Source organism: Entelurus aequoreus, linkage group LG05 (genome assembly GCF_033978785.1).
Source record: "Entelurus aequoreus isolate RoL-2023_Sb linkage group LG05, RoL_Eaeq_v1.1, whole genome shotgun sequence".
NCBI lineage: Eukaryota > Metazoa > Chordata > Actinopteri > Syngnathiformes > Syngnathidae > Entelurus > Entelurus aequoreus.
The window spans coordinates 15,417,087-15,435,886 of record NC_084735.1 but is presented as its reverse complement, the minus strand read 5'-3'; the positions used below and the strand labels follow the sequence as shown (position 1 = coordinate 15,435,886).

The 18,800-nt window shown below is 35.8% G+C and overlaps 1 protein-coding gene across 2 annotated transcripts in view; it reads right to left on the bottom strand.

The window, feature by feature from the left end:
• Positions 1-12,137: 12,137 nt before the first annotated feature.
• The window catches only part of rp9 (RP9 pre-mRNA splicing factor), a 24,053-nt gene continuing 17,390 nt past the window's right edge, over positions 12,138-18,800 (bottom strand). The window contains exons 6-7 of one of the 2 annotated variants that reach the window (XR_009826098.1): positions 13,080-13,370; positions 12,138-12,960 (exon numbers count right to left, since the gene is read on the bottom strand). Coding sequence is in view for 1 of the 2 variants with exons in the window: in XM_062046244.1 (XP_061902228.1) it covers positions 13,136-13,370 (235 nt within the window). In the remaining variant the exon portion in view is untranslated. Of the gene's footprint in view, positions 13,371-18,800 lie in introns of both variants that reach the window. The other variant, XM_062046244.1, reaches the window with a different exon arrangement.

Sequence of the window (18,800 nt, the reverse complement as noted above, 5' to 3'; positions counted from 1 at the left end):
TGCTAACTTAGCATGTTAAATTGTAATATTAGCATATAGCTCACATAGCTATGCTAGTGTTGCTAAATTAGCATGATGTTAGATTGTAATATTAGCATGTAGCTCCCATAGGTATACTAGTGTTGCTAACTTAGCATGATGTTAAATTGTAATATTAGCATGTAGCTCACATAGCTATGTTAGTGTTGCTAAATTAGCATGATGTTGAATTGTAATATTAGCATGTAGCTCACATAGCTATGTTAGTGTTGCTAACTTAGCATGATGTTACAGTATAATGTTAGCATGTAGGTCACAAAGCTATGCTTGTGTTGCTAACTTAGCATGATGTTAAATTGTAATATTAGCATGTAGCTCACATAACTGTGCTAGTGTTGCTAACTTAACATGTTGAATTGTAATGTTAGCATGTAGCTCACATAGCTATGCTAGTGTTGCTAAATTAGCATGATGTTAAATTGTAATATTAGCATGAAGCTCACATAGCTATGCTAGTGTTGCTAACTTAGCATGATGTTAAATTGTAATATTAGCATGTAGCCCACATAGCTATGTTAGTGTTGCTAAATTAGCATGATGTTGAATTGTAATATTAGCATGTAGCTCACATTGCTATGCTAATGTTGCTAACTTAGCATGATGTTAAAATGTAATAGTAGCATGTAGCTCACATAACTGTGCTAGTGTTGCTAATTTAGCATGTTAAATTTTAATATTAGCATGTAGCTCACATAGCTATGCTAGTGTTGCTAAATTAGCATGATGTTAGATTGTAATATTAGCATGTAGCTCACATAGCTATACTAGTGTTGCTAACTTAGCATGATGTTAAATTGTAATATTAGCACGTAGCTCACATAGCTATGTTAGTGTTGCTAAATTAGCATGATGTTGAATTGTAATATTAGCATGTAGCTCACATAGCTATGTTAGTCTTGCTAAATTAGCATGATGTTACAGTATAATGTTAGCATGTAGCTCACATAGCTATGCTTGTGTTGCTAACTTAGCATGATGTTAAATTGTAATATTAGCATGTAGCTCACATAACTGTGCTAGTGTTGCTAACTTAACATGTTGAATTGTAATGTTAGCATGTAGCTCACATAGCTACGCTAGTGTTGCTAACTTAGCATGATGTTAAATTGTAATATTAGCATGTAGCTCACATAGCTGTTAGTGTAGCTAACTTAGCATGATGTTAAATTGTAATGTTAGCATGTACCTCACATGACTGCTAGTGTTGTTAACTTAGCATGATGTTAAATTGTAATATTAGCATGTAGCTCACATTGCTATGTTAGTGTTGCTAAATTAGCATGATGTTACAGTATAATTTTAGCATGTAGCTCGCATAGCTATGCTAGTGTTGCTCACTTAGCATGATGTTAAATTTATCATGTTAGCATGTAGCTCACAAAGCTATGCTAGTGTTGCTAACTTAGCATGTTGAATTATAATGTTAGCATGTAACTCACATAGCTATGTTAGTGTTGCTAACATAGCCTGATGTTAAAATGTAATGTTAGCATGTAGCTTTCACAGCTTTGCTAGCGTTCCTAACTTAGCATGATGTTAAATTGTGATGTTAGCACGTAGCTCACATAGCTATACTAGTGTTGCTAACTTAGCATGATGTTAAATTGTAATATTAGCACGTAGCTCACATAGCTATGTTAGTGTTGCTAAATTAGCATGATGTTGAATTGTAATATTAGCATGTAGCTCACATAGCTATGTTAGTGTTGCTAAATTAGCATGATGTTACAGTATAATGTTAGCATGTAGCTCACATAGCTATGCTTGTGTTGCTAACTTAGCATGATGTTAAATTGTAATATTAGCATGTAGCTCACATAACTGTGCTAGTGTTGCTAACTTAACATGTTGAATTGTAATGTTAGCATGTAGCTCACATAGCTATGCTAGTGTTGCTAAATTAGCATGATGTTAAATTGTAATATTAGCATGTAGCTCACATAGCTGTTAGTGTTGCTAACTTAGCATGTTAAACTGTAATGTTAGCATGTACCTCACATGACTGCTAGTGTTGCTAACTTAGCATGATGTTAAATTGTAATATTAGCATGTAGCTCACATTGCTATGTTAGTGTTGCTAAATTAGCATGATGTTACAGTATAATTTTAGCATGTAGCTCGCATAGCTATGCTAGTGTTGCTCACTTAGCATGATGTTAAATTTATCATGTTAGCATGTAGCTCACAAAGCTATGCTAGTGTTGCTAACTTAACATGTTTAATTATAATGTTAGCATGTAGCTCACATAGCTATGTTAGTGTTGCTAACATAGCCTGATGTTAAAATGTAATGTTAGCATGTAGCTTTCACAGCTTTGCTAGCGTTCCTAACTTAGCATGATGTTAAATTGTGATGTTAGCACGTAGCTCACATAGCTATACTAGTGTTGCTAACTTAGCATGATGTTAAATTGTAATATTAGCATGTAGCTCACATAGCTATGTTAGTGTTGCTAAATTAGCATGATGTTGAATTGTAATATTAGCATGTAGCTCACATAGCTATGTTAGTGTTGCTAAATTAGCATGATGTTGAATTGTAATATTAGCATGTAGCTCACATAGCTATGTTAGTGTTGCTAAATTAGCATGATGTTACAGTATGTTAGCATGTAGCTCACATAGCTATGCTTGTGTTGCTAACTTAGCATGATGTTAAATTGTAATATTAGCATGTAGCTCACTTAACTGTGCTAGTGTTGCTAACTTAACATGTTGAATTGTAATGTTAGCATGTAGCTCACATTGCTATGTTAGTGTTGCTAAATTAGCATGATGTTACAGTATAATTTTAGCATGTAGCTCACATAGCTATGTTAGTGTTGCTAAATTAGCATGATGTTACAGTATAATGTTAGCATGTAGCTCACATAGCTATGCTTGTGTTGCTAACTTAGCATGATGTTAAATTGTAATATTAGCATGTAGCTCACATAACTGTGCTAGTGTTGCTAACTTAACATGATGTTAAATTGTTGTTAGCATGTAGCTCACATAGCTATGCTAGTGTTGCTAACTTAGCTTAAAGTTCAATTGTAATTTTAGCATGTACCTCACATAGTAGCATGTAGCTCACATAGCTATGCTACTGTTGCTAATTTAGCATAGTGTTAAATGGTAATGTTAGCATTACAATGTTAGCAAAAATCCTGAATTGGACCTGTGATGAGGTGGCGACTTGTCCAGGGTGTACCCCGCCTACCGCCCGAATGCAGCTGCGATAGGCTCCAGTGCCCACCCGCCCCCCCGAAAGGGACAAGCGGTAAAAAATGGATGGATGGATGGATGTTTTACTTGATTTGTGGCAGTAAAATCTCATACTCAAAACTCATTGTCAAATTACTGTGCTTGTAACTTGTAACTCATAATACCGGGATTCTCAAATTGTGGTACGGGGGCTCCATCTAGTGGTACACCAAAGAATCACCTAATTAAATACACAGTGTTACTGTTCAAACTGTGTGTAATGTTACAGTTGCCAAACATATTAACTATATTAGTTAAATAAAACCTCTGCCTTGTTTTTAGAGGACACAAGCTGTCTTTGATCCTACCAAGCAAAAGGCTTGTACTGTGTAGTATGGGAAGCGACATGAAGGCGTTGGTTTCTTTGATGTATTGTAATCCACAGAAAGATATTGTCTTTACCCGAGATCTACAAAGCAGAGGGGAAGCAGGACCTGACGCAAGCTCCAGGCACCTTTTCTCTGAACTGTTTTGTAACCAAAGGCGATGGCTGTTTACGACCCCCCTCCCTTAGAAACAGGTGTTGCCATGTATTCAGGGAAAGTCCAAATAAAAGAGGAGGCGTACAATCTTTCGTCAGAGCGTGGGACAACACTGTACCCTTAGTGTCTACGCGTTTCTCCTCAATTGAGCTAAATTGAATTCTGCCTCTGTTTAATTCCTTGCTTCGTGTCTGTTTAATAGATGTCATCAGTGTTTGAACCTGAAAGAGGGACTAAATCAGGGGTGTCAAACGTACGGCCCGAGGGCCATATCAGGCCCGCAAACAGGTTTTAACTGGCCCGCGGGATGAGTTTGCTAAGTATAAAAATTAATGTGACATTTTTGAATGAGAGAAACAGCTGTTCTAAATGTGTCCACTGGATATTGAAATAGCAATTTTTTGTATCTTTATAGATGATGCTACATATGTACAAAATAAACTCCACGATGTTAGTACATCAGTAGAGGAAAATTATCAAACTACATTAATAACATACTGTAATTTGATTTTGATTAGAGATGTCCGATAATGGCTTTTTTGCAGATATCCGATATTCCGATATTGTCCAACTCTTAATTACCGATACCGATATCAACCGATATTACATTTTAAAGCATTAGGACATCCTTAATTTGGATATCATTTTTTTATCTTGACCGATTAACAAATGAACACCAATGAGTTGACTGACGAACATTATCACATAATTCATTCAGAAAATATAAATAATGACAAATAAAGATAGAATACTATTAACCGCAACAGGTAAGTGTAAAAAAAACCCAACAACATTATGATTTGTACATTTTCAGAATGTGCTTGTTCTATTTTTAAACAAAGAAAACAATCTGAAGTTGTCTTTTTTTTTTAAGTTATCGTGCCGTTTGACACCCCTGGACTAAATCATAAAAGTAAATCCATCAATGTGTCATTCATGTCTTATGGAAAATGACATTTAATTATTGATGTTTGCCTCATTTGGCCCTTGTCAGCACTTCATGATTTCTTTTTACCTGTCAATAATTACATCTCTTTTTACCTAAACGTGTCATTAATTGATCGTAGTTTGAGTACATTACATAAATGTGTTAGTGTCATTCATTTAAAGTCTAAAATACATTTGATTTTTTTAGTCATTTCATGATCGATTTTTTTTCTTTTCAAAATTTGATTATTGATTTTATGATTTAATTAATTATCTAAAGATGTATTTATTTAACTTTGTCCCATTTGACCCTCCATGAATTATTTGTATCTGTCAATAAATATTATTGTTATATAGTTTGAATATGTGCACTTGGCACCAGGACACCCTGGGCCGCAGTTCCATGATCGACTTTGTAGTTGTGTCGTCGGATTTGCGGCCTCATGTTTTGGACACTCGGGTGAAGAGAGGGGCGGAGCTTTCTACCGATCACCACCTGGTGGTGAGTTGGCTGCGATGGTGGGGGAGGACCTGGCAGGCCCAAACACATTGTGAGGGTTTTCTGGGAACATCTGGCAGAGTCTCCTGTCAGAGAGAGTTTCAATTCCCACCTCCGGAAGAACTTTGAACATGTCACGAGGGAGGTGCTGGACATTGAGTCCGAGTGGACCATGTTCCGCACCTCTATTGTCGAGGCGGCTGATTGGAGCTGTGGCCGCCAGGTAGTTGGTGCCTGTCGTGGCGGTAATTCTAGAACCCGTTGGTGGACACCGGCGGTGAGGGATGCCGTCAAGCTGAAGAAGGAGTCCTATCGGGTTCTTTTGGCTCATGGGACTCCTGAGGCAGCGGACAGGTACCGACAGGCCAAGCGGTGTGCGGCTTCGGCGGTCGCGGAGGCAAAAACTCGGACATGGGAGGAGTTCGGGGAAGCCATGGAAAACGACTTCCGGATGGCTTCGAAGCGATTCTGGACCACCATCCGCCGCCTCAGGAAGGGGAAGCAGTGCACTATCAACACCGTGTATAGTGAGGATGGTGTTCTGCTGACCTCGACTGCGGATGTTGTGGATCGGTGGAGGGAATACTTCGAAGACCTCATCAATCCCACCAACACGTCTTCCTATGAGGAAGCAGTGCCTGGGGAATCTGTGGTGGGCTCTCCTATTTCTGGGGCTGAGGTTCCTGAGGTAGTTAAAAAGCTCCTCGGTGGCAAGGCCCCGGGGGTGGATGAGATCCGCCCGGAGTTCCTTAAGGCTCTGGATGCTGTGGGGCTGTCTTGGTTGACAAGACTCTGCAGCATCGCGTGGACATCGGGGGCGGTACCTCTGGATTGGCAGACCGGGGTGGTGGTTCCTCTCTTTAAGAAGGGGAATCGGAGGGTGTGTTCTAACTATCGTGGGATCACATCACACTCCTCAGCCTTCCCGGTAAGGTCTATTCAGGTGTGCTGGAGAGGAGGCTACGCCGGATAGTCGAACCTCGGATTCAGGAGGAACAGTGTGGTTTTCGTCCTGGTCGTGGAACTGTAGACCAGCTCTATACTCTCGGCAGGGTCCTTGAGGGTGCATGGGAGTTTGCCCAACCAGTCTACATGTGTTTTGTGGACTTGGAGAAGGCATTCGACCGTGTCCCTCGGGAAGTCCTGTGGGGAGTGCTCAGAGAGTATGGGGTATCGGACTGTCTGATTGTGGCGGTCCGCTCCCTGTATGATCAGTGCCAGAGTTTGGTCCGCATTGCCGGCAGTAAGTCGGACACGTTTCCAGTGAGGGTTGGACTCCGCCAAGGCTGCCCTTTGTCACCCATTCTGTTCATAACTTTTATGGACAGAATTTCTAGGCGCAGTCAAGGCGTTGAGGGGATCCGGTTTGGTGGCTGCGGGATTAGGTCTCTGCTTTTTGCAGATGATGTGGTCCTGATGGCTTCATCTGGCCAGGATCTTCAGCTCTCGCTGGATCGGTTCGCAGCCGAGTGTGAAGCGACTGGGATGAGAATCAGCACCTCCAAGTCCGAATCCATGGTTCTCGCCCGGAAAAGGGTGGAGTGCCATCTCCGGGTTGCGGAGGAGACCCTGCCCCAAGTGGGGGAGTTCAAGTACCTCGGAGTCTTGTTCACGAGTGAGGGAAGAGTGGATCGTGAGATCGACAGGCGGATCGGTGCGGCGTCTTCAGTAATGCGGACGCTGTATCGATCCGTTGTGGTGAAGAAGGAGCTGAGCCGGAAGGCAAAGCTCTCAATTTACCGGTCGATTTACGTTCCCATCCTCACCTATGGTCATGAGCTTTGGGTTATGACCGAAAGGACAAGATCACGGGTACAAGCGGCCGAAATGAGTTTCCTCCGCCGGGTGGCGGGGCTCTCCCTTAGAGATAGGGTGAGAAGCTCTGTCATCCGGGAGGAGCTCAAAGTAAAGCCGCTGCTCCTCCACATCGAGAGGAGCCAAATGAGGTGGTTCGGGCATCTGGTCAGGATGCCACCCGAACGCCTCCCTAGAGAGGTGTTTAGGGCACGTCCGACCGGTAGGAGGCCACGGGGAAGACCCAGGACACGTTGGGAAGACTATGTCTCCCGGCTGGCCTGGGAACGCCTCGGGATCCCCCGGGAGGAGCTGGACGAAGTGGCTGGGGAGAGGGAAGTCTGGGCTTTCCTGCTTAGGCTGCTGCCCCCGCGACCCGACCTCGGATAAGCGGAAGAAGATGGATGGATGGATGGATAGTTTGAATAATTTACATAAATGTGTTAGTTTTAATTGATTGAATTTAATTAATCAATGACACATAAAGATGTATTCATTTATTTTTGTTCTATTTGGCCCTGGTCAGTGCTTCATGAATGCATTTTATCTGTCAATAAATATTAACCTAAATGCGCCATTAATTGATTATCATTTGAATAAATCACATAAATGTTTTTTTTTATTGATTTCATTATTTAATGACACATTTAAGTGATTTTTTTTTTTTTTTTCTATTTGGCCCTTAATGAGTTTATTTTATCTGTTAATAAATATTTGCCTAAACATGTCATTAATTGATTATTGTTTGAATAAATTACAGAAATGTTTTTTTTTATTGATTTCATGATTTAATTAATTAATGACACACTTAATTATTTAAATATGTATTCATTTAATTTTGTTCCATTTGGCCTTGTCAGCTTTTCATGAATGTATTTTATCCGTCAATAAAGAATTATTTACCAAAATGTGTCATTTATTATCATTTGAATAAATTATATAAATGTTTTTTGGATTGATTTCATGATTTTATTATTTAATGACAATTTAAGTGATTTAATGGTCCATTTAATTTTGTCCCATTTGGCCCTTGTCAGTGCTTCATGATATTTTTTTTAAATTATTTATTTACTTAAATGTGACATTAATTGATCATAGTTTGAATTACATGTTTTTTAAATTAAATTTTATGAAAAATTACATTGAATCATTTAAATAAAGAACAATTTACTTACATATTTTAATTATATTACTATTAAATTATGGATTTCATGATTTAATTATTTTAATTGCACATTAAAGTAATCATTTTAAGATGTATTTGGGTAAATGGGTCATTAATTGATCATAGTTTGAATTAATTACATATGTTTTAATGTAATTTATTTCAAAAACACATGTAATTATTTAAATGATTGATTGATTTACTTACACATTTGAATGAAGTATTTCACGATTTAATAAATTATTTCATGATTTAATTAATTATTGACACATTTAGGTAATTATCTAAAGATGTATTTGATTGTGTCCAATTTGGGAAACGTTAGCATGCTATTATAGAAGAAGTTAGCATACTTCTAAGAGGGGGCCAAGTATCAAAATTCATGATTTTAAGGTATATACGAATACAATTTGCAAAAATGCAAGCAATAAAACATTAGCATGCTATTATAGAAAAAGTTAGCATACTTCTAAGAGGGGGCCAAGTATCAAAATTCATGATTTTTAGGTATATACAAATCAAATTTGCAAAAATGCTAGCAGAAAACGTTAGCATGCTATTATAGAAGCAGTTAGCATACTTCTACAAGAGGGCCAAGTATCAAAATTCATGGTTTTTGAGTTTATACCAATAAAATTTGCAAAAATGTTAGCAGAAAACATTAGCATGCTAGTATAGAAGAAGTTAGCATACTTCTAAGAGGGGGCCAAGTATCAAAATTCATGATTTTTAGGTATATGCGAATAAAATTTGCAAAAATGCTAGCAGAAAACATTAGCATGCTATTATAGAAGAAGTTAGCATACTTCTAAGAGGGGGCCAAGTATCAAAATTCATGATTTTTAGGTATATACGAATACAATTAGCAAAAATGCTAGCAGAAAACGTTAGCATGCTATTATCGAAGATGTTAGCATACTTCTAAGAGGGGGCCAAGTATCAAAATTCATGATTTTTAGGTTTATACGAATACAATTAGCAAAAATGTTTGCAGAAAACGTTAGCATGCTATTATAGAAGAAGTTAGCATACTTCTACAAGAGGGCCAAGTATCAAAATTCATGGTTTTTGAGTTTATACCAATAAAATTTGCAAAAATGTTAGCAGAAAACATTAGCATGCTATTATAGAAGAAGTTAGCATACTTCTAAGAGGGGGCCAAGTATCAAAATTCATGATTTTTAGGTATATATGAATACAATGAGCAAAAATGCTAGCAGAAAACGTTAGCATGCTACTATAGAAGAAGTTAGCATACTTCTACAAGAGGGCCAAGTATCAAAATTCATGGTTTTTGAGTTTATACCAATAACATTTGCAAAAATGTTAGCAGAAAACATTAGCATGCTATTATAGAAGAAGTTAGCATACTTCTAAGAGGGGGCCAAGTATCAAAATTCATGATTTTTAGGTATATGCGAATAACATTTGCAAAAATGCTAGCAGAAAACATTAGCATGCTATTATAGAAGAAGTTAGCATACTTCTAAGAGGGGGCCAAGTATCAAAATTCATGATTTTTAGGTATATGCGAATAACATTTGCAAAAATGCTAGCAGAAAACATTAGCATGCTATTATAGAAGAAGTTAGCATACTTCTAAGAGGGGGCCAAGTATCAAAATTCATGATTTTTAGGTATATGCAAATAAAATTTGCAAAAATGCTAGCAGAAAACGTTAGCATGCTATTATAGAAGAAGTTAGCATACTTCTAAGAGGGGGCCAAGTATCAAAATTCATGATTTTTAGGTATATACGAATACAATTAGCAAAAATGCTAGCAGAAAACGTTAGCATGCTATTATAGAAGAAGTTAGCATACTTCTATGAGGGGGCCAAGTATCAAAATTCATGATTTTTATGTATATACGAATACAATTAGCAAAAATGCTAGCAGAAAATGTTAGTATGCTATTATAGAAGAAGTTAGCATACTTCCACAAGAGGGCCAAGTATCAAAATTCATGGTTTTTGAGTTTATACCAATAAAATTTGCAAAAATGTTAGCAGAAAACATTAGCATGCTATTATAGAAGAAGTTAGCATACTTCTAAGAGGGGGCCAAGTATCAAAATTCGTGATTTTTAGGTATATACGAATAAAATTTGCAAAAATGCTAGCAGAAAACATTAGCATGCTATTATAGAAGAAGTTAGCATACTTCTAAGAGGGGGCCAAGTATCAAAATTCATGATTTTTAGGTATATGCGAATAAAATTTGCAAAAATGCTAGCAGAAAACGTTAGCATGCTATTATAGAAGACGTTAGCATACTTCTAAGAGGGGGCCAAGTATCAAAATTCATGATTTTTAGGTATATGCGAATAAAATTTGCAAAAATGCTAGCAGAAAACATTAGCATGCTATTATAGAAGAAGTTAGCATACTTCTAAGAGGGGGCCAAGTATCAAAATTCATGATTTTTAGGTATATGTGAATAAAATTTGCAAAAATGCTAGCAGAAAACGTTAGCATGCTATTATAGAAGACGTAAGCATACTTCTAAGAGGGGGCCAAGTATCAAAATTCATGATTTTTAGGTATATGCGAATAACATTTGCAAAAATGCTAGCAGAAAACGTTAGCATGCTATTATAGAAGACGTTAGCATACTTCTAAGAGGGGGCCAAGTATCAAAATTAATGATTTTTAGGTATATGCAAATACAATTTGCAAAAATGCTAGCAGAAAACATTAGCATGCTATTATAGAAGAAGTTAGCATACTTCTAAGAGGGGGCCAAGTATCAAAATTCATGATTTTTAGGTATATACAAATAAAATTTGCAGAAATGCTAGCAAAAAACATTAGCATGCTATTATAGAAGAAGTTAGCATACTTTTAAGATGGCACAAAGTATCACAATTCATGATTTTTAAGGTTAAACATAGAAAAATTAGCTGAAATGCTAGCATTGCATTTTCTAACAGTTATATAATTCACGTAAATGATCATTAGTGACACATTTTGTCCCATTTGACCTTCCATATATGTTCAAGTTAAAGCCTGTCAGATGTCTCAAAAAAGGCCCAAACTTAATTTGCACAATTAGTTCTTGGCTTTAAAACCTTTTAAGGCCCAAGCTGTTTGTTTACATGCTTTTTTTAATTTCTCTTTGCTATTTGGGCTTATTGGACTCTAATTAGAATAAAAACTAAAAATCATCTTTTGATATGATGTACTTAGTCCATAAGTACACAAACGTGTACTTCATGTTTAGTGACATGCTAATTCTTATTTTTACGCTTTTTTTCTTCTTCCAAATTCCATTGTATGTTATACTCTTCTGACACCACCAGATGGCAGTATAAGTGTCCACATAAGTGGCCATAAGACCCCAATTCAGTAGTGTACACAATTTTGGAAATAAGAGCTAAAAGGTGCTGTCCACGCATGTGGCCACTAAGCCTTTAGAGCAGACCTGGGCAAATTAAGGCCCGGGGGCCACATCTGGCCCGCCGGACATTCCCAAACATTTTTTTTAGATATTTAAGATGGAAAGTGTAGCTGCCATTATGATGTGCAGTGATGTTTTCTAATGACTGGAAGTCTTCAACTATAAAAAGTATTTCAATGGTTGGAATCTGCGCTTATGGCTGATATACCAGTTACTATGGTAATCTAATTAGTTACTATGGTAATTAATTAGTTACTATGGTAATCTAATTAGTTACTATGGTCATCTACGTCAGTGGTCCCCAACCACCGGACCGATTGGTACCGGGCCGCGCAAGAAATTAAAAAAAATAAAAAAAATAAATTATATTAAATTAACATAAAAAACACAATATACACATTATATATCAATATAGATCAATACAGCCTGCAGGGATACAGTCCGTAAGCACACATGATTGCATTTCTTTATGTAAAAAAAATAAAAATAAAAAATAAAAAAAAATTCCACCAACCCCCCCCCCCCCCCCCTTAGTGATACATCAGATTGTAGGTGGGTTTATTTTGTACCCTTCGCGTTCACATTTCACTGTCTGTTGCATTTTTGTTGCGTTTCACTTGATTGTAAAATATGTCGATCGGAAGGGGGTGTGACATTCATATTTTGTCAATATTCAGTGTTTTATCCTTCATAGAAAAATGTAAAATTCCATTCGGTATTTTAAGGCGGTCTGTCATAACGTTTTTAGCATTATTGTGAGGTTTTGTATTAGTGTTCCTAAAAACAGACACATTTTTTTCCTCTAAATGTGGCCGCCCGAGTCAAAATAATTGCCCAGGCCTGCTTTAGAGTTTTGGCCCGAGAGACCTGCAAGCCACCAAAGTGGGCAAACTGGGACCAGCGAGTGACAACTAATAAAGTTAAAGTACCAATGATTGTCACACACACACACACTAGGTGTGGCGAAATTACTCTCTGCATTTGACCCATCACCCTTGATCACCCCCCTGGGAGGCGAGGGGAGCAGTGAGCAGCAGCGGTGGCCACGCCCAGGAATCATTTTTGGGTGATTTAACCCCCCAATTCCAACCTTTGATGCTGAGTGCCAAGCAGGGAGGTAATGGCTCCCATTTTTATCGTCTTTGGGTATGACTCGGGAGAACGGAGACAAATGAAGAGCTGGTGTCCAACTGCGGTCTCGCGTCAGGCAAAAGACGCGTCCTCAGAGTTGCTACACAGGCTGGGGGAGGAAAAAGGTCTTTATTCTGAGAAGACTAGAATCGGCCGCGTACATTCTTTACCCGCCTTTTCCAGAGCAAAGCAACCTAAACCTCAAACCATCCCAAGTATGCTGCGAGTCTTCACTCTGCTGCGGAATCCGCGGTGCGGTGGCGGTTTTTCCGTCCAGGGCTTTTAGAGTCGTGAGTGTTTCCACAGAAATGGAAGATGGCGGGGAGACAAAAAAGAGAGTGGGGGTAAAATTGTGTTAAGCATCTCTTTTGGTCTGCTCAAAGATGGCGGCGTCAAACCTGCGGGAGGGGGGAGGAGGGAACCACAGCGCCTCCTACTGGCTGGGATTAACCGGTCAGTCCGAGTCCGAGGAGTCGCTAGGTTTGGAGGACTTGTGCTTCTTCTTGCTTTTACTTCTCTTCTTCTCCTTCTTCTTCTTATTGTCCTTCCCCTTCTTCTTCTTCTTCTTCTTCTTGCTGCGGTGGCGCTCCGAAGACGAGGAGCTGTCGGAGGATGATGATGACGAGGAGGAGGAGGAGGAGGAGGAGGAGGAGGTGGTGTCCTGGAGAAGTTGCTGCAGCTGCTGGATCCTAGAGGAGCGAGAGGAGGCGGAGTTAGAGCGTGTGAAGAGGCCACACTTCCTTTGTCCTGGCTGACATATACTGTATCCCGACTCATCTTGCAGTCGGATCGTAAAGTTCCTACTTTTTGGGAATGTTGCCCATCATTCACAATCCTCACGTGAGACAACAACACACGTCTTCCCCTTTTCTGTGCACTCTCAATAGTAAAAAAAACTGCTAGCACAAGGCGGCTAACAATGCGACGTTGTTTTTGTAAGAGTTAACACCAACGTTTTTTTTTTTAATTCAGTGCCAAAAAAGCTTTTGTAATAAAAATGCAAAATAACTTCCATTATTTGTGTATTTATTACAAAAGTTTTTTAAATTAGAGACCAAAAAAAGTTTTCCTAACAAAAATGCAAATCAACTTCCATTCATTAGTGTATTTATTACAAATATTTTTTAAATTCAGGGCCAAAAAAAGCTTTTTATTTATAAAAACTTCCATTAATTTGTGTATTTATTACGAAAACATTTTTTTAAATCAGAGATCAAAAAAAGTTTTCGTAACAAAAATGCAAACCAACTTCCATTAATTTGTGTATTTATTACGAATATTTTTTAAATTCAGTGCCAAAAAAAACTTTTTTTAAATAAAAACTTCCATTAATTTGTGTATTTATTACAAAAACATTTTTTAAATCAGAGACCAAAAAAAGTTTTCATAATATAATAAAGACACAAATGTACTTCTATTAATTTGTGAATTTATTATGAACGTTTTTTAAATTCAGTGCCAAAAAAGCCTTTGCAATGAAAAAGCCAAATAACTTCCATTATTTGTGTGTTTATTAAAGTTTTTTTTAAATTCAGAGACCAAAAAAAGTTTTCGTAACAAAAATGCAAATGAACTTCCATTCATTTGTGTATTTATTACGAATATTTTTTAAATTCAGTGCCAAAAAAAGCTTTGGTTATAAAAACTTCCATTAATTTGTGTATTTATTACGAAAACATTTTCTTTAAATCAGAAACCAAAAAAAGTTTTCATAATATAATAAAGACACAAATGTACTTCTATTAATTTGTGAATTTATTACGAAGGTTTTTTTAAATTCAGTGCCAAAAAAGCTTTTGCAATGAAAAAGCCAAATAACTTCCATTATTTGTGTGTTTATTAAAGTTTTTTTTAAATTCAGAGACCAAAAAAAGTTTTCGTAACAAAAATGCAAATTAACTTCCATTAATTTGTGTATTTATTACTGAGGTTTTTTAAATTCAGTGCCAAAAAAAAGCTTTTTTTTATAAAAACTTCCATTAATTTGTGTATTTACTACGAAAAAATTTTTTTAAATCAGAGACTAAAAAAAGTTTTTATAATAAAGACACAAATGTACTTTCTATGAATTTGTGTATTTATTATGAACGTTTTTTAAATTAGTGCCAAAAAAGTTTTTGTAATAAAAATGCAAAATAACTTTCATGAATATGTGTATTTATTACAAAAGTTTTTTAAATTAGACACCAAAAAAAAGTTTTCGGAACAAAAATGCAAATTAACTTCCATTTATTTGTGTAATTTTTACAAATATTTTTTAAATTCAGTGCCAAAAAAAGCTTTGGTTATAAAAACTTCCATTAATTTGTGTATTTATTACGACAATTTTTTTTTTCTTTCAAGTTTTCATAAAGACATAAATGTACTTCTATTAATTTGTGAATTTATTACGAACGGTTTTTAAATTCAGTGCCAAAAAAGCTTTTGTAATAAAAAAGCAAAATAACTTCCATAAATATGTGTATTTATTACAAAAGTTTTTTAAATTAGAGACCAAAAAAAGTTTTCGTAATAAAGACGCAAATTAACTTCCATTAATTTGTGTATTTATTACGGAGGTTTTTTAAATTCAGTGCCAAAAAAAGCTTTTGTTATAAAAACTTCCATTAATTTGTGTATTTATTACAAACTTTTTTTTAAATCAGAGACCAAAAAAAGTTTCATAATAAAGACACAAATGTACTTCTATTAATTTGTGAATTTATTACGAACGTTTTTCTAAATTCAGTGCCAAAAAAGCTTTTGTAATAAAAAAGCAAAATAACTGCCATTAATGTGTATTTATTACACACGTTTTTTTAAATTCAGAGACCAAAAAAAGTTTTCGTAACAAAAATGCAAATGAACTTCCATTAATTTGTGTATTTATTACGAATATTTTTTAAATTCAGTGCCAAAAAAGCTTTTTTTTATAAAAACTTCCATTAATTTGTGTATTTAGTACGAACATTTAAAAAAAATCAGAGACCAAAAAAAGTTTTCATAATAAAGACACAAATGTACATTGTATTAATTTGTGAATTTATTACGAACGTTTTTTAAATTCAGTGCCAAAAAAGCTTTCGTAATTAAAAATATATATATATCTTCCTTTAATGTGTATTTATTACAAAAGTTTTTTTGAATTCAGAGACCAAAAAAAGTTTTCGTAACAAAAATGCAAATTAACTTAAATTAATTTGTGTATTTATTACGAATATTTTTAAAATTCAATGCCAAAAAAAACTTGTTATAAAAACTTCCATTAATTTGTGTATTTATTACGATTTTTTTTTTACATCAGAGACCAGAAAAAGTTTTCATAATAAAGACACAAATGTACTTTCCATTCATTTGTGTATTTATTACAAAGGTTTTTGAAATTCAGTGCCAAAAAAGCTTTTGTAATAAAACAGCCAAATAACTTCCATTATTTGTGTATTTATTACAAAAAGTTTTTTTAAATTCAGAGGCCAAAAAAAGGTTTCGTAACAAAAATGCAAATAGACTTTCATTCATTTGTGTATTTACTACGAATATTTTTTAAATTCAGTGCCAAAAAAAGCTTTGGTTATAAAAACTTCCATTAATTTGTGTATTTATTTTGAAAAAAATGTTTTTAAATCAGAGACCAAAAAAAGTTTTCATAATAAAGACACAAATGTACTTTCTATTAATTTGTGAATTTATTACGAACGTTTTTTAAATTCAGTGCCAAAAAAGCTTTTGTAATAAAAAAGCAAAATAACTTCCATTATTTGTTTTTCGAAATTAAGAGACCAAAAAAAGTTTTCGTAACAAAAATGCAAATTAACTGATAATTAATGACATAAATGATGGTATTTTGAGGGTTATTTATTGAAGTCGGACATCACTGAAGGCCTAGGTGGGAAACGCACAACCCGCCACTGTAAGCCGCAGGTATATACGTTGTGAAATAAGTGAATTACATGGGAAGATTTGGTAAGTATTTATTCACACACCTTAATTGTTTCCAAACGGTGTCTGTAACACAGCAGTAAAACGGCTGATCGAACAAAACAGACGCTAGCTCTTCATTCAGCTAAACAGACTCAATAACTCCACGTTGACGTTTTGGTGAATTTACTGAGGAATTTGTGAAATACAAAAATAATGCCATTGTAAGTTAATAATACTAACACAGACACTCGCGAACGTGTTAGCATATTAGCTAATGCTAACGACGCTAGCTTGGTTACATTACGATAGCGCGTACAAATATGCATGAAAGTTATATTAGTTATATTGTAAAACTTAAAAACTCGGGAGTGATGAATGAAGAATTATTTTGAGCGGAAAAGCGACTGACGGTTTTACTTCCGGTTCAAAGCATTAAAACAGGGAGTACATTTTCAACCCGCAGTGAGCAAACTCATCCAAAAGATGGCGCTACAGAACAAACACACCAATTCAGTGTCTCTGCTTGGGTTTAACACTTCTAAAGGCTTAGTGGCCACATGCGTGGACAGCACCTTTTAGCTCTTAATTCCAAAATTGTGTACACTACTGAATTGGGGTCTTATGGCCGCTTATGTGGACACTTATACTGCCATCTGGTGGTGTCAGAAGAGTATAACATACAACGGAATTTGAAAAAAAAAAAGTGTAAAAATAAAACTTAGCATGTCACTAAACATGAAGTACACGTTTGTGTACTTATGGACTAAGTACATCATATCAAAATATGATTCTTAGTTTTTATTCTAATTAGGGTCCAATAAGCCCAAATAGCAAAGAGAAATTTTTAAAAAAGCATGTAAATAAACAGCTTGGGCCTTAAGAGGTAAAGAAAAACTATTAAAACACAAAACATTACGGCCGCTTGCAAAAAAAAAATAGCAAAAAAAATTAGCCGCAGTTTTATAAGCCACAGAGTTCAAAGTACGGGAGAACCTTAATTTTTTTTCCGAATGAATCGCAATTCTTATTTATAGCGATTCTTAGTTGATAAAAAAAAATCATAAATGGATAAGAAAATATATGTATGTTTTCATATCGTTATATCTCTAAATGTCGCTGCAGCTTGGTTAATATGCAGCATGAGACATTAAACTTTTTTTAACGGTTTTTAACTTTTTAACTGATTTTTATCTAACAAATTGTTCTTAAGGTAAATTGTGTTTTCTTTTTCAATGTGTATTTTACTTCTGTTTTAAGTGTTATTTTTTAGTCTGTCCTTTGCCTCTATTTCTTTGTGGTGTACAGCCCTTTGTTCTTCAACTGTGCTTGTTTTTAAAGGGCTTTATAAATACAGTTGGTATGGTATGGTATGTAAATGAAGCGTTTACAGGGGAAACATTGGCTGCATTGTTAGCCGACCCATGCTAGCAGTTTTTCACTCTGTAGAAGGCACAGAAAAGGCAAAGACAAAGTCCTGGTCTCACAAAAGGATTGCGGATGATGGGCAACATTCCAAAAAAGTGCAGTTTTCCTTTTAAGTTGTCCCACTTGCGGAAACAACGCGGCGTGCTGATTTACAACACTTCTCACCACTAAGTGGGAGATGAAATGCGTAGCAGGACTGGGAATGTGGAGAAGACGCGCGTGGTTGCTCTTTTATAGGCTGCGAACTTGCACACACATCATGTTTTCTGTGTCTATTGAGAATAAAATGTGGTCAGAGAGCTAACAGCAGCTGAACTTGCAAATAAAGTGTGAGGGGGTTTCTAGCGAGAAGCGTAGACCTCCACCAAGGCCCACAACCATGATAGAGATCAGCAACTTCATCCAAATCATTCCATGGATCCATAATCTCCCCCTTTTTTGTGGAAATAAGTGGAGCGCTTTTTTTTTCAACTTAACCAAACACTAGAGGTAATAAACAAAAAAGTTGGTTGCTGACTAATAAAAAGTATATTTTTTCATCATATTAAAGAAGTAATCAAGTTTGGAGATAAAACAAACACTCCTTTTTTGCCCATATGTGACATGAATATGGATTAGTAGTGAATTTGGTACCAACCTATATCTTCTTTGTGCTTCATTGACCTTTTATCACACCTATGTTGTACGGTGGAACCTCCATTTACCAACTCAATCTGTTCCTAAACTGGGTTCGTAAATCGAAAAGTTCCTTTAGTGAAGCAGATTTCTCCATAGGAAACAATGTTGATATGAAT